General features: G+C 36.3%; 1 protein-coding gene across 10 annotated transcripts in view; it reads left to right on the forward strand.

Annotated features, from left to right (window-relative positions):
* Positions 1-16,763, forward strand: part of PBRM1 (polybromo 1) — a 64,171-nt gene that overhangs the window by 6,143 nt on the left and 41,265 nt on the right. For 8 of the 10 annotated variants that reach the window (XM_075514211.1, XM_075514214.1, XM_075514212.1 and 5 more), the window contains exons 5-12: positions 2,010-2,153; positions 2,853-2,969; positions 3,548-3,616; positions 4,394-4,492; positions 5,636-5,721; positions 8,336-8,434; positions 9,864-9,955; positions 14,585-14,801. In XM_075514211.1, coding sequence (XP_075370326.1) covers positions 2,010-2,153; positions 2,853-2,969; positions 3,548-3,616; positions 4,394-4,492; positions 5,636-5,721; positions 8,336-8,434; positions 9,864-9,955; positions 14,585-14,801 — 923 coding nt within the window. The remainder of the gene's footprint in view (positions 1-2,009; positions 2,154-2,852; positions 2,970-3,547; positions 3,617-4,393; positions 4,493-5,635; positions 5,722-8,335; positions 8,435-9,863; positions 9,956-14,584; positions 14,802-16,763) is intronic. The other 2 variants (XM_075514218.1, XM_075514220.1) reach the window with 1 other exon arrangement.

Here is a 16,763-nt window from a genome sequence, read left to right on the forward strand (position 1 = left end):
TTTCCCCAAAGGGAACAGTATATAAATAACAGCAAGCATACAGTAGGAGTGTTGAATCTTTCTCTTCCATTGGCCACTTAACTATATGAAAAAAAGGCACATTGATTATCATGGTCAGTGATGATAGATGGTGAGTGTACATGAAGATGTGTTTCATCAAGGGTGCAACCCCCATGTCCATTCCCCCAAACTGGGTACATGTTTTATTTCAGATGTTAATGGTTTTTATTACAGTTGCTGTAAGGAAGTGAGAAAAAATTGGATTAATCTTGTTTAATGGAAGGCTATGTTAAATACATAAAACAGTGAAATTGTATGTAGTGACTGAGATGATACAGCATATCTAAAACTGCTAATATTACCTTTCATCTTTGACTTTGAGATGATCCAAATGACTGCTTTCTGAACCCAGCTGGTATAACCGGGTGACATTCAGAAAAGCAATGCTTATTTTGTTTACGTTTGTGTGTGCGTGTAGCTTTTTGAAAAACAATCAGATTTATGGATTAATGCATTTGGACATTCTGGTTACAGTAGAAAAAGTACAAAGATTTCCAAATTCATTGTGTACTCCTGAAGCTTTGCAAGGCAACTCACCCATTAATGTTGGCTTTTTCATGGTTTCTACACAAGAGAGAAGGACTTGATGGCAGGAAAGAATGATTAGAGTTTTACAAAATGTGTGCTGCCTTTGCCTACAGAATAGTGGACTCAAAATTATGCCTGCACTGTAAAAATCTTGCATGTAGAATAGAAATAGGTAGCCATCATTCTAGAATGAAGGAATGTTGACATTTCCAGAGAAATATGGAGTTGTGAGCTGGAGGTATGGCACACAAACATAACCTCTTCTTTTTTCATCTTTTTTATCTTACCCATCTTTTATCTTGCCCATCTTTTATCATTGGAACATGGCAGTTCCAATGATGCATATAAAACAGGGATGGCTGATTCATTGTCAAGGTCTCTATTGTAGCAGGTGTTTTATTGGCAATGCTAGGTTAGAATGGAAGCCTTTGGTTTTTTAGTATTTTGGTTCAAATCTTACACTTTTGAGCATCTTGCATTAATACAGAAGGAAGCAGACTCGTGGAGCAGAATACTCTTTAAATCTGTTCCTCATAAATAACACCTGGTCTAATGTCTTGAGAATATTTAAGTCTAATAAGGTAGGCTTAAGAATAGTTCTCATATTGGTTTCTCATTTGTATTGCAAGCTGTCAGAGGTTGAGAGAGTGAAGAAGAGCATAATCAGTAGTAATAAGGTGACATATCTGCAGGAATACCTGAAATAGAGGTTAAGTGACAGAGGAGAGGGAAAGAAAAATACAGAAGAGTGGAAGAGCAGTCTTTTTTCTGGGTAAAGTTCTTAAGTAGTAATGTTAATAGGCACATGCTTGTCTGCCACTACCAACACAGTATTTACAAAACTTAATTCGCTGACTAATGCTTCTAGCTCTTCCAAAAAATATACCTAGATGTGTACCCAGGTGGTAGCATGTTGTCAAGTTCTTTGGAATTTCACAGTTAATGCTGAGTTATGGAAGAGTGTAAATCATGGCAGTGCTTTCAAAGATATTGGCACACTTATTGGCATTCTTCTTCCACAGAAATTAATTTTCAAGTGCCACACAATGGCAGCAGTATTGGCTTGAATCATGTTTCTGGCATACTGATATTTAGTCTGTTTTAAATACCAGTAGTGTTATGCTGCAACAAAACCCAATTATTTCTCCAGATTCATCTAATAGGCATGTCCAAGCCTCAACCCAAGTAATCTTATTGCTAAGTTTTCCAAAAGACTTAGATGCTTTGGAGCGATAGACGTTACATTTTCTAGTGCTTATTGCGATTCTTAGCATCTCTGTTGAAGAACGACTGAAGCAGGAATTTCCCAGGTTTTCTATTATTTATTTAATGCATTAATACCTTTCAACTAATAATTTATAAATTTCCTCCAGATAAGAACGGTCTGAATTTTGAGTAGAATGTTTGATTTGTTTTTGCAGCCTGATTCTCCGGAATATAAAGCTGCCTGCAAATTATGGGAGTTGTATTTGCGCACAAAAAATGAATTTGTTCAAAAGGGTGATGCTGAGGAGGAAGATGAAGATGAGGAAGGACATGACAATCAAGGCGCAAATTCTGAATTAGTAAGTGTGGGCATGATAGCTGCAGTTGGAGGAAGCCATGGCTGTGTATGTCAGCTGACTCTGAGAGGGAGATTGGCCTCCATATGTGAAAAAGCATCTTTATAGTTAAATTATGCCCCAAAAGGTATTTCCTATACAAGTTTATTAGTTAATAATTTCACAGCATTGTATATGTGTTTCACTTTTCCCTAGCAAAAAAAAGTTATGAAGTTTTCTGATATGGGTAAAACGTGGTTCTGGTTTAGTTGAAACTAATATGATGTGTGCTTGATATCATGCCAACATTGAGGTTTGATGCAAGCAAGCTTCATGTCTAATGACATCGTTTTCCAGTGTGTGTCCCATTCAGTTAGTGCAGCTGTTCCTGGAGTCTTTTATAAGCCAGATATGATGATAGGAAGTTGGGGCTTGTCTGGTTTTTGTGATGTTAGGATGCATGTTTTCATTAATGTTGACAACTAAGTCTGTTCTAACAATATGTAACGTATGTCTGACAGTCTGCAGCGTAAATGTGAAACTAAAGTTTTCTCATGTGCTTCACCTAGATGCATAAACAATGTTGTTTTCAAAAGTTGCATCCATTTTTTACAGCTGATTTTTTTCTGTCTTTGAAAAGTAAATTCGTATATTTCACTGCAACTTAAAGCACTCCACTATGGCTGCTATTAAAACTCCTTGTGATTTCATTTCTTATGTTAGTCATCTCCAGGTTACCTGAAGGAAATTCTTGAACAGCTTCTTGAAGCTGTAGCTGTCGCCACGAACCCATCAGGACGCCTCATAAGTGAACTGTTTCAGAAACTTCCTTCTAAAGTGGTGGGTATTTTAATAATATTGGTTGTGTTCTAAGTTGGAAACCTGGACATTTATATAACTGATGTTACACACTGTGATGGGCACACTCAGGATGCAGTTCTTTGTTACAGTCTCATCAGTGGCAAACTCCAACTGTTTTTAGAGCTTCCCTCCCTTCTTTGCTCCTACCCACTCGTTCCCAGCCCTTCATTGCAGATTGGGGCTTGCCCTGTTCTGCCAGTTTAGTTAATTGGGGTTTTTTGGTGCAGAATTTTTAATCTTTTTAAGTATGTCTGATTTCATTGTTCTGTTTCAGGGTGTGTTGTAACAAGTTTATCCAGCAAAATAAATAACTCTGAAGACTGTCACCACATATTTGGCTTTCAGACAGAACTGTTCCTTTATGTCAGTTTATTGATGGATTATAATTCCTTGTATCTGTTTTACAATCTGGCTCACCCAAATTGAAGCCTAGTGCTAGGTTTATGAAGCTTACACTGTTCTTATCTGCAATTCATCTAATAGCTCATTTTATGAGCTATTAGAATAATAGCTTTGTGACTGTTTATATGAATATATAAATTATTTTTGTTTTCCAGCAATATCCAGATTATTATGCAATAATAAAGGAGCCCATAGATCTTAAAACTATTGCCCAGAGGATACAGGTACAGTATGAGCATGTTAATGTGTCATAGTATAGACTTGTTTAACAGTAAGCATTCTAAAATTCTTAGAAGCTAAAGTTTATGATGGTAAAAAGGCAATGTGTTTTTCCCCTGCTACTTAAAAATCTGAACGCTATGCTGATTTAATGTTCTGTCCCGAGTTAATGCTGCAGAAGTAGCTGTGTTGAAGATCAAGCATTGTAAACTGTAGTGTGCTGGCATTGAGCCTGAATATCTTGGGTTCCTTGATGTTTAATGGTTTAAAGTAGTTCCTTGGCAAGTACTGCTAATGTAAAACATTGAGGTATTGAAGCTTGGTTGTGCATTATCATCGCCTACTTTTGTTCTAGTGCTATAAATAGATGTTTTGTACTGATGCATTTTTCATCTTACTTCTCCAGTAATTTGAAATATTGTTCTGTAATTCTAGCATTTTGTATAATAGTAAGGGATAGCACATAGACTAATTCAACTAGAGAATAAAGGTAAAATAACATTTTGTCAGAACCCTTCAACATTAAGATAATCTAATGTATTAAGTATTTTTTCAGTCTTTCACTTAGCAACTGTAAGGACTATAAGGACTTAGCACTTTTGTTACTTTCTTTTTTGATTACTTTTTCCAGATACTTATCTGTTCACTTTATAAATTTGTTGTTATTTTTCTGTAAATGTTCCCTTTATTCTATATGAATTCCCTTTGCTTTTCACTATTGACTTAGTTTTCATGCTGTCTGAAGATTGCCGCTTTAACAAGTTCTGGTTTCTGTTGTATAGAACGGAACTTATAAAAGCATTCATGCAATGGCCAAGGATATAGATCTTCTGGCAAAGAATGCCAAAACCTACAATGAGCCTGGATCACAAGTATTCAAGGTTAGTTTCAGTTGTTCATAGTTGATTTGAGTTCAGATTTTCTTTATGACTTTCTGTGCTGATTGATCCTTAAATGAAGTTTTAGCATAAGCCCTAAAGACTCTGTTTGCATTTTTTAAAAAATAGCTATTAGTGGCTTTTCCTTTTTTATATTGCTTTTAGTATAATTGGGGTGTACGTAATGGTTTTTTTCTTGAGGTATATAATTTTTTCCGATTAAATTTTATCTCGGGATATGAGTTACATGGCTTCTTTGGAGGAATGGAGGATCCCTGTAGTTGTGATTTACATGGCTGAAACTACAGGTTCAAGTGATAGTGGTAGTACTCAGCTGTTATCTCTTTCCAGATTGCAGGAACTGTTTATGGTTTTCATCATAAGCTTGAAAACTGAGGTCATGCCTTCTTTGCATAGTTTTTGAAGATCCTCTTCCTTTTAGCCATATTTTTCTGACCAAATTACACCTTCTATCTTTTTCATATTAGTTCACCAGCGTTTTGTGTACAAATTATCACATTGCTGTTTCCATGTACTCTGGAAGTAAGAGAATATCAGTGGTAAATTATTCCTTTGTGCACTTGGTTTTCAAGGGCTTTGTAGTACAAGACCTCGTATATGTTATTATGTAAGTGGTTCTTGGACTTTGCCAATTGCACTTGTTTGGATTGTAGTTTCAGTTCCTACCAAATTACTCACACTTGTAACCTCACTCAAAACTTCTAATCTCTATTTTGTGAACTCTTACTCCGAGTATTGAGTCCATGGGAGTAGAATGAGAGAGAGCAAGCATTGTAAAGCTTGGTCATGGTAGTAACTTTTTGATTGCAAAGGCACAGAAACTCATTTGCCTGTTTAGTTCAAAGTGGTATTCGTGTATATTTGCAAATTTTAGATTTTTTTTTTTTAAAGATATGACAAAAAATGAGCTTGAAGCTACTCAGCTATTCTGTTCAGTTTTTACAGGCCACTATGGGTGTATTTCAGGCAGACTTTGTTCTATACTTCATTTCTGATGCAAAATTGTTTTATATCTAAATGTAAAACCCCCTTCATTTTTGTTTTCGATTTTTAGATAGATGGCTATACCTGACTATAACATTCTTTACTTTCAACATTAAACAAAAAAATTCTTTTAATTGACAGGATGCAAATGCAATTAAAAAAATATTTAATATGAAAAAGGCTGAAATTGAACACAGTGAGTTGGCCAAGTCAAGTCTCCGAATCAGGTACTGCAAACAGAGTTCTTTTTATAATCTCATATAAAAATCTCTATACACATTCCCGTAATTTTACTGTGGAGAATATAGTGGAAATAATTGCTTGAAAACTTAGTTTATTGTTGATTTAAAAGTTATAAATTGTCAAATAGTTTTTGGAAGGAAACTTTTTATTGAAATACTTTTGTGGTGAAATATTTCTGTGATGTACTTGATTGTGAAAAACAGTGTCAGTGGATCTTTTATAACTTCAGCTATGACCAGCTTCCACCGTATGTGTTTATAAGTCAATAACAGAAAAGGAATAGTGAGGAACAAGGTGCTTTGTTGTGCTTCACTTTATGAAAATGCTGGATATTCTTGAACCTTGTTAGGAGCTGAAACATACGAGCTTACAGTTAATTAGGTAGGGGCAGAAACACAGGAACAAGACATCAGGGAACAGATATTTAGAGGGAAGTCCACATTATATAAACTTTTGTTTGAAAACCAATTTCTAGCTATGAAAAGAGGCTCAGGACACCGAAGATCTGGACTTATTAATTAGTGAAGCATAGATACAGTCTTGAACAGGCAGATATAAAACACTGTTGATAGCTCTGTTTATTTCATGGAATGATTTTATTTAGGAAACAGCATTTTCTTCCTGTGAAAATCCATGGTGTACAGAGAAGTGATGCAGTCATTTTAGGTTTTCTTATCTGAAATGCAATTAGAATTATTCTCATATAGACTTTTTACTTATGAGTAACACTTAAAAGTAGGTTTAGATATATGAGCTGTGTCATTTGTCTAAAAAAAATAGAGCAATGTCTCGCAAGTCATCCAAGGAGTTAGCAAACTCTTTACAAGGTGGACTCTCTTTATGTATTTGAGCTGTTTACTGGTATTTGATGCTGGAAAATAACTGCTCTCCTTTCCTGCAAAGGTTTATATGGTACAACTGAGAACACTAGTACTCCTTTACTTTACTGAAAGGCAGTTTACATTTTTCTGTTTTCTGAAAAATGTGTAGATAGTGTCAGTATTAAAAGTATTGCCTAGCATTATTATGTGTGAAAGAAATGGAAGTTACCTGACTGATTTTTACTATTTGGTGCTTTGAGACACTCAACCTATATAGTGTTTTTTTCTGGTTCATTTGTTCAGTGTTAGCATGCTTCCCATGTTTGGGTGAATCATTGTTGGAGCATATAAAAATAGAAAAGCAGAAATGCTGTTAGGGAGTAGTTCCTGACACCTTTTTTTTTTATAATTTTCCTTCTTAAAAGTCTGTGTAGTGCCAGAAGACCTTGGATTCTATAGGCACTGAACTACATATGTGTTTGCTTTGCAGTAACTAGAATTACATATAGGCACAGAGGTTTTCTATTTAAAATGTGGGTTTTATTTTATTTTTCTCACTGTGTTGGCCATTGATGAAGCTCAGGATGTCACAAGTGTGTGTCACGTTTAATTTTGAGGCTTAACTGTTTTTCTCCAAAATAAAGCTGTTTGCATAAGAAGGGATGACAGATAAATCACACTCACATTTGTTAGCTGAATTCCTCTCTTGCACTGCCAACCCATTTCCACTTCTCAACTACCTTATTCTAGATGTTCTGTTATGTACTGTGTTCTCATTAGACCTGCAAATCCTGAAGTAAGCTGAATGTCAGAATAATTGACAGCTCCCTTCTCTGTTTCTCTAACTTGGCAAAAAAAAAAAAAAAAAAAGCCTGAAGCAGGCTACAGTAATATTGGGCTGAATGCAAAAAAAATCGAGGTGAGAGAAGAGTATCGTGAAAACCAAACCTTTCACCTGCTGTTCTGCATTTTACTGGTTGCTTTTTTTAATTGAACCAGTGTTCCTTTTTTTGTTTCTTTCTGCTGACTCTGCATTACAGAATCATTATTTTTTATTTAAATTCCTAACTGCTTAATTGTCTCAAAGGGGGGAGTCTCCTTTACCTGTTGCTGATTTTGGTAAAATGCCTCCATAAGTTCATTTAAAGCTAAGTTACTATATTTTTCTTCTGAATTTACATCTGTTTTTCTTTGTCATTGATGGATCAGGCTCAAATTCATCATAATGCTGCTAACCTAAGTTCTACAGACATGTTGCCTCTGTGTCAAAAATCATGCTTTTCTATCGCAGAGTTTATTGTATCCTTTGTCATACTAAATTGCTCTTTGTTGGTGCATTTAACTGTCCTCCCTTAAAGTGATGAAATAAAGTTGCTTGACAAATATGCACTGTCAAGCAACTTGACAGTGATTTTGTTAAGTATTGATAAAACATAATTGGATCTGTATGATTAACTTTATCTGGATGCTAAGGAACATTTTGTTGGCTGCTTTCACTGCTATTGTAGGCTGAGCTGTGCGTATAGCTATTAATCCTCAATCTAAATGTTACCTTCCTCTGACTTTATAAACAAAATAGATATTAATGCTGGGGCACTAAATGTATCTTAGTATTATTTTACTTTTAGCTTTAAAACATTTTATATCTGTCTCTGAACCTTTTGGCTGATCTATCAAAGTAATTCTGTAAAAAGCTTTATCCTTGCTGCATCTTTTCTTGGGTCTAAGGTGGGCTTCTTTTTTTCCCTTTTCCTTGGCTTGTCTCTTCTGCCATAAGGACTCCATCAAATTTGACTGCTTCCAAGCTGACAGGTCCTTCCTCACAGGGTAAAGGCAGTGTTGGTGATGAGAGAAATTCTTCTAACAAATATTATCGGTAAGTAAATTGTGGACTTGGAGGAACAGCTGGGTTGTCATCGTATGAAAATGCTAAAATTTAATTTTTTTTTTTTAGTTGAGAGTGTTCTTCAATATTTGAGATTCAAATATATTTCAGTCAAATATCTATTAAGTATGATTTAATAAGTTACTTTGCCATAATTACCCTTCCATGTTTGATTTTATATTTAACATTTCAAAACATCTGTCATGAAATACTCTATGCAATTATTTCCTTAGAAATATCCCGAAGAATAATATGTTAAGCTTCATTACAAAATAAAGCAGGTGAAAAATAACATGGAAATGTGTTGTAAATGTAGAAAAATTATATTTGGAGACTAAAAAGAAATAGAAGTAGGACTAAATAATTAAGAGATGGATGATGGAAACCAGTGAAGCCTGTAAAAAGCAAGTACTGCATTTGGGATGCATTTATGGCAAACTTGCTGAGTAGACCGGATTACTGGAGGCTTTCTGGTTTATTATTCCAGTCATCAGCTGAGAATTTTGGTTCCTAACAGAGGTCTTGTGTCTACAGTCTGTGGGTTACTGTCTTGAAACAGTACTACTCCTGGCTAATTCCCTGCGTGTATACTCTGAAACCATGGTTTAACACAGCAGCTGCAAGGATCTTTAAGGGATTGAGCATTTGTACAGAGTTGGTGTCATTTTAAGCAACACACCTGCTTTTTCCCAGTCTTCACTTTGCTCCCACAGGCCAAGGTTGAGCCCATTGCTGGAGGTGCCTAAAGAGCTGACCTAGTAAAAAAGCAGATTGTCAGGCATAGCCTGCAGTGTAGGTATGAAATGCTGTGCCCCAGGTTTGGGACAAAAGGGAGGAAGAGAGGAATGCTGAAGAAGTCTTTGTGAGAACCATAGTCAGCGTGGACACTGATTTACTCCACCTAGAAAGCAAAGGAAGCTGCTTCACATATGGGCACTCTGTGTGCTGAAAATGCTTAAGGTGGGGATGCGGGAATGAGAGAAGATAGCATATACAGCTTGCAGCGTGCTGAATTCCTGCATGTAGACAAATCCTATAAAACAGGATCAAATGACAAAGTTATTAATTGGGAGGGACTTGTTATCATCCCCCTTCTCCCCCAGTAATTCAAATACTCAAGTATTCAAAATAAGACAGAAGATAGATAGGTAGCTTGAGCTCTAGCTTTCTGATTGTGTGTCCAGCTTTTCAGTTTGATGGACCACCTCTTAAAATAGAGGCAGACTCATGGATCGTTAACAGTTTCTCTTGTTAAGGGCTCCAGTCTCTTCCTGCATAGTCATGTCTGTATTCCTGATAATGTAGGCAACAGTCATGAGTTTCACTTATTTACTTATACACTCTGGGTGACTGTTAATGGTTAACATGATAACCCTTTTTTTTTTAAAAAAATTTTGCATATTTTTTTTCTTTTTTATAGTAACAAAAGATCAGCCCAAGGGGATCGTTTATCAGCAATAACCATGGCATTGCAGTATGGATCAGAAAGTGATGAGGATGCAGCTTTGGCTGGTAGGAACTTAAATGCAGTTTCTCTATTTATTTTCTTTAATTAAAATGTTTGGAATAAGCAAAATTGTAGAGCTCCTGATACATTAAAATATCTTTATTTCAAAAGTATTCTGCAGTGTTTCCAAACCTCTCATGTAATTCTGTTAAATACAATCCCTGTTTCCTCTAAGTATGAATTTATAAATGTACAGCTGGTAAGATATGGTGGGGCAAACTTGCTTGCATGTTTTGAATTTAGTGTGTGTGTTTCCAAGTATACTTATCCAAGCTTTAGGAAACTTGCTTGGTTTTATTCCTTCTAATATGAAACAGAAGAGGAGACACTGGAGAAGGCATTGGGTGCTCCTTGCAGTAATGGAGATTTACAGTGCTGCAATTGCTTGAGAGAACTCTCACTTAAACTCACTCACACTGGCTTGTTCTCTCTTGCTCTCTTGTTCCATTGGATCTTTTAAGTACCTGTCAGGTTCTATTTTTTTAAGGTGAAGATAATCTATATGAGGTATAAGGATAGATAAATGCTAGAACTTAATTTAGAAATACCTGGTCTAGCCTAGCAGTCATGAAATCTTACATGAAGGTTTATGTTAAAACAAAAGCACATGAAAAGGCTTGCCTTCATACAGCATCCTTAGTTTCATAATAAGCATGCTTTAGCATTATACTATAAGCATAATGCTGTCATATATGCATTATATCAGATATTTCAATATTAGTCATAAATTGTTATAGGTTGTCTTTTAAGTTAGCCTGTCTTGATATTTACATTCTCAGTAACTTCCTTGCATTCATCTCAGAGCAGTTTTCCGAAATGTTTTTGTACATACACCATTGTTTTATTTTTGTTTACATTATATCTGTATTGATGTGAAATTATGCATCTCTTCAATAGATATTTTTTGGGCATTTATTTCACACGTGGTAATTGAATTGTACTCACCACTGTTTTCCAGTGGATGGATATGCTGTAGAATTTTTTGGATCATTTTAGATCTTGCTGCAAGCAAAAGCATTTTTATCCCTGGTTAGCCCAGAGGTCAATTATTGCTTCAGAGCAGCTGCTTTCTGGGAGGTGTGAGGAGTATTTATTAGCTTGGTTCAGTGTGATTGTTAGCTGCTATTTTTGCAAATTGGAATTCTGTAAAAATGCATAGCTTTTCATGTCTTTATGTGATTTAAATTCTTGAATTGATTTAACCACTTTCAGGTGCCACCTTTACCATGGGCATTATTGTTGTTTTCATGAGGCCTTTTGTATGCATCCGAGATTTTTGCCTTGCTGCTGTTGAAGCTCTCCTGTCTTTATTGCATTCACCTACAAGGCAATGTCAATTTTTTTGGCAGACCTCTGTCACCCTTAAGATTTTCTGTTCCTCCAACATACTACTTGGACATCCCTATGCTTTCAGTCTGTGGATGAAAAAGATTTTCATTTAAACCAAGGGGTCTTTTTATTAGTTGCTCTGGTATCTCATCTTTTTTCCTTCCTCTAATGGTTATTAAAATAAATGAGAACTAGGCTGCATGACTGAACATTAAGAGAACTTTCTCCTTGGTACAGACAACTAGATCTTTGTGAGCTTCTTTGATTGTAGCGGTTGCCTAAGGAATGAACAACATCTGTTTCCAACTTGGAGTTTATCCTCACAGTTTCAGAGGGTGTCATGGTATGATGGAGCTTGTAGAAGATTTCCAGCTCAAATGTACTAGGGCATGAGCAGCATCTGCAGCTCCCTTATTCCTCACTATAAATCTATAAAGGCAGGCATAGATGGTCATTATGTATTACTTACTTATAAGTATTTCATTTTGTAAGCGAAGCTATTTTATTTATTATTTTGTTTATAAGTGTTTTAAGACTGGATGCTGCTTTTGGTTTTACTAGCATCTATCTTCAGTTAGACTTTGAGCACTCGTTGTCTAGGTGCTTTGGGACCACAAAGGAGAGAGTGTTTAAAGCAAATCACTTACTGTGTAAAGACTAATTTTCTTTCATATACATTCAAATACTCTGCACTTTTTCTGCCTCATCATTGAGTAAGAGTGCATGTATATGATATATGCATTTATATCTGATAATAAAGCTCAGTTCCAGTTGTTAGATGGCTTCCTCCTTTTGCAGTGAAGCAAAATCACTCCATTATGAAGCTGTCCCTTCATTAGGAAACAGTCACTGTGGTATGGCATGAACAGCAGGAAAAGCATTTTGTTTGGGACTGTTGAATGGCATATATTTTGTGGTTATGGTTTACTGCGTTTGGTGTTGTGTTGTTTTTTCTTTTCCCCTGTATCTGCTAACTATACTTGTGGTAACAGCTGCACGAAAGGGGAATAACTGACTGTTACTCTCCACTGCCAGCATGTGCTTGCTGGGGATATGAGTCCTGGTGCTACTGCATGTTAAAGTCTTGCATTAGATTGTTTGTTCTGTAGCAAAATACGGATTTTTCTGTCTTCTGATCTGAATAATACATTCTTCTGAAGATAAGTTCTTAAGATAACAGGTTTCGTATTAGAACACTATCATTTTCTGAATATGTAGGATTATATGTTTGACACATCACTTCTAAAGAACATACACATCATAATGAAAATGTTCATAGCTGTGTTACAATATTATGTAAACACTTTCCTTCTAGTGCCTGTTTAATTTACTTAGATTTTTATTTTAGGGAATGCCTTGTGTTCTACTTTTAATACAAAGGAAGTACATTTCTTCTTTAGGGTATTGAACTGCTTTGTTGCTGGCTGCCACATGTCAGAGAACAGTAATATACTTGACTAGTTTCTTGTTTTTTCTCTTTCATAAAAACAAGCTCCTCTGCTTTTTCTATTCTGTTTCTTACTTTTTGATGGAGCACTCAGAACTGAACTGTTTGAGTAAACAAACTGAACTGAAATGTTTGAGTAAACAAGACCAAAGACAGTATTTTGCTGCATAATCTATTTTGGAGACTTACTTTACCTGATAGCATTCTCTTAGCTGTTAGCATTTATCTCCATGTTCAGGCTGATATGTTAGGTACAGGAAAACATAGTGTTACCTCCAATCTTTTGTTTCTACCTGCGTTATTCTGTCCAGCTCCTGCTGTGAAGGCTACTGTGTAGGGGATGCTAGGCCATTAAGTGATGCTGATTGGCATACAGATACATAATTAGGATAATTTTGAGTGTCTTCCCTGAATCAGTAATGAACGTCTTCATAACGTGTTTGCATGGCTCCTGAGGTCTGCTTGTGTTTTAGCTTGCATCTAACTTGTCTGGTAGATCTCATGCATCATACACTCACATAGATCTGCAATGTCAGACTGCAGAGGAAAAATGATAGTACTATGTTGTTATGCAGTCAGAGTGTCCCCTGGCTTTGTCATCATTTCAGTATGTCTTTACTGAACTTGGATGGAAAGCTTGAAACATTGCCAGCCTCCACTGAGTAATAATGAAAATGCCAGCTGGAAACTTGGCGTGAGTGTTAGAGAACTGTCTTTTGTGTAACTGAATTACCCAGTGTGTCATCTGCCAAGCTTTCCTTCAAACTATAACTCCTAACAGGGGGGGAAAGGGTGAATAATTTAACTCTGGTATATGCAAAACCACACAGATTTTATGTTATGCCTGTCTGCAAAGTACAAATTACACCGGTTGTGTTGCTGAGAAACATGGAAGGGTTGGCCATTTATTACTTCCCATCCTATATTTACACTACCAGTGTATTTTCATTCCTTTTGTGTTTCTGTTGCTCATGTAATGTTTCTCCTAATATTATGTGCAGTAAACGTTAGTTCTCCATAGCATTTCTTTCATTCATCCTAATCCTGAACCATAATGTATGCTTCATATAGATAACTAGAAAAGTTTGCTATAAAATTTGTAAATACTTTATTATGAAATGTTTATGCTAATTATGTAATAATTCTAAAATATTTCTTTTTCCTTCATTTTGCTGCATATATTAGAGGTGCACCCTCAGGCTGTAGTGTCAGTTTTTTCTGCTAAACTTCACAATTTTTGAATTGAGCTGTGATTAATATAGTCTAAAGCATTATAGAAGTTTTGAAGTCACCTTTTTGATATATATGGAAAAATTCATTTTTAATTTGGCCATTTTGCTTAACTAGCTAGGCACCTTTGAAAATTCCAGACATGGTTTGTCAATTTGTATTCTTGTAGTGCGCTCTTGTCAGATAGCAGAGCAGCAGTAGCTCAGTATACAAATGTATTTGGCACAAATACTAGTATTAATAGTTTGATGAGTAAATAAGGACGTAGCTGTTTTATAGGTAGTGTGTGGCTGAACAGTCCTGTTAAGTAGTCTCATATAGGAACACTCCTCAGCACTTGTAGGTAGCAAGGGTGTATTACCAGTGACAGAACTGAAGTCTCATCTGATAAGAGAGATTGCAATACCTAGATAAAGGGGGTTGTTTTTGTCAGCTTGGGACTCATAGGGTATATTTGTGATGTCCTTTTCTGAGGTATGAGTCTGACTGCCGGAGAGTGGCTGAACACCCTTGATTGTGGGACTGCCTTTTCTTCTGGTTTAGATCTTCATCCATTTGAAAAGTCAAGCAAAAAACCCACTCTGAGTTGTCCTGCTGAGTTTCCCATTTTTCCTTTCTCTCTGTGCAGCTGCTGCTCGTTATGAAGAAGGAGAATCTGAAGCAGAGAGCATTACTTCCTTCATGGACACTTCTAATCCTCTTTATCAGCTTTATGACACAGTTAGAAGTTGCCGAAATAATCAGGGCCAGCTCATATCTGAACCCTTTTTCCACTTGCCCTCCAAGAAAAAGTATCCCGATTATTATCAGCAAATTAAAGCACCTATTTCATTGCAGCAGATCAGGTAAGAAAATGGAATGCAAACTACATCTTGTGGGAAACTATTCAAGGGTTTCTTTTATTTCCAGAATCCTATCTTGTGGTCAAGTTGTCGATACCTAATGCGGTGTACACTATCTTTCCTCTATATTTGGTTGCTTCTTGTTTCAAGGCAGTCTGCATCAGTCTTTTGATCATCTCTTATAGATGGCTGCTGTTGGGTTTATTTTCCATGGAGTTTCATTTGTAATGTGCCTAAAAGGTTGCCATATCAATAATTCTGAAGGCTAGGTGGGCAGCAGAGATGAAAGCTTCTGCAGAACCTCCCATTACTCTCTTTCTTTGACCCTGATAGCTTGGTTACCTCTTACTGCCATGTTTTTTAAAGTAATAGTCTTCATCAATGTGAATTGTAGAAAGATAGTTGCAATTACATTCCTTTTGTCTAGGTCACAATATAACTGTGGAGAATAATTATTTTCATTCATGATGTAGCTAGTCTGAAGTACCAAAGCCGTACACCATTTATAAATCTGTGAGCCATGAAAGGTTCATCAACTGTCAGAGTGCAGTCGTTGGATTAAAAACCTGAGTAAAAAGAAGCGAGCAATATCTTTCTTTAGCGGTGCACGATAAGCTCATATGATGGATGTATGTCAGGGTCCTGAGTGCATTAATAGACCTTAACGGCACTGACCAGGCTCGGGCAGCCCTGGCCTCCTGCCCAGTGGCCCCTGGGGCTCCAGTCTCTGCCTGAGCTACACTGCAGGAGTGCTGGTCCTCCAGCTTGAGTGAGTGAGGACTGGACCCTAACGCTGTTCATGTGTTTGTAATCCACTCTAATACATAGGTCTGTAAATTTTAGTTATACCATAATATGATCTTCTAGACTTGGTACAATTGTTGAATAAGCAGTGTCTTTGTTAAATCAGAAAGTCACAAATCCTGTTAGCCTGTTTTTACCTGTCAGATGGCATTTTGCATGTGCTGGGGAACAAGTATGGAGCTGCCATGCTGGTTATCTATCCATCAGTGGCTTTAAAGCATTTTTTCTTATGTCTTAGTACAGCTGTTGGCTTGGCAAATAAAGTGTCTCATCTTGAACAAAGCACAAAATGTACTTGATGGGAATTAAAAAAAAAAGGTAAAATTGAGAAAAATCATTGACAATTGTCTCAATGTACCAAAGAGTATCAGCTCAGATTATATATAAACAGATTCAATTGGGAGAGACTTTCCATTAAAAATACACTTCATATCAGTTATAGGACAAATAATTTGCCATAGGGAGGCAGCTGTGTTTCTGCTTTCCTTACAGTGTAGGCAGGTTGCATCTGGCTATGTGAGCAGTACAGAGATTGCATGCAAATGTATGAAGAGCTGTAGCAAAAAATTACTTATTGCCTGAGAGCTTAGAAAATAAAAAGGGACAGACAGTCTTTTTAGAAATAGTGTTTGTAGCTCACAAGTACAGTATTTACAATAGTCCAGCTTCTTTTAGCAAATTCTGAAATTCAACTGTTCTTTAAATTACCACATAATCTTCACTTCTTACTATACCTAAAAAAGCCTTGAAGTGTGTATGTGCACTTAATTGATGTGCTTTAGGGAAAACTGAAGCTAGCATGGTTTTACTGATATTGCAAATATGTTATTAGATATTCAAAACTGCCACTCGTTAAGGGTGGAGGTTTTTTTTGTGGGATTTTTTTTTTTTAGTTGTTGGTGGGGTTTTTTGTGGGGTTTTTTGTTTTTGTTTTTTTGAGATGTACCTACAAAGAGCATATCTTCTGTTCACAGATGGGGACAGAAAAGTTAATTGTCCTAGTGAAAAGTTGAAGGTGTTGGAGTAAAGCCTGGCATTCCAGCCTCATCTGTTTTGCTTTCGCATCTGGCTACCTAGGCTATCCTGCCAGAGTGAACTGTGAAATGTGTGGCTGTTGCAGATTTTACAGCTAGTCGTGTATTTCAGGAGTTTGTGCGTGTT

The sequence above is a fragment of the Mycteria americana genome, chromosome 11 (genome assembly GCF_035582795.1).
Source record: "Mycteria americana isolate JAX WOST 10 ecotype Jacksonville Zoo and Gardens chromosome 11, USCA_MyAme_1.0, whole genome shotgun sequence".
Taxonomy (NCBI): domain Eukaryota; kingdom Metazoa; phylum Chordata; class Aves; order Ciconiiformes; family Ciconiidae; genus Mycteria; species Mycteria americana.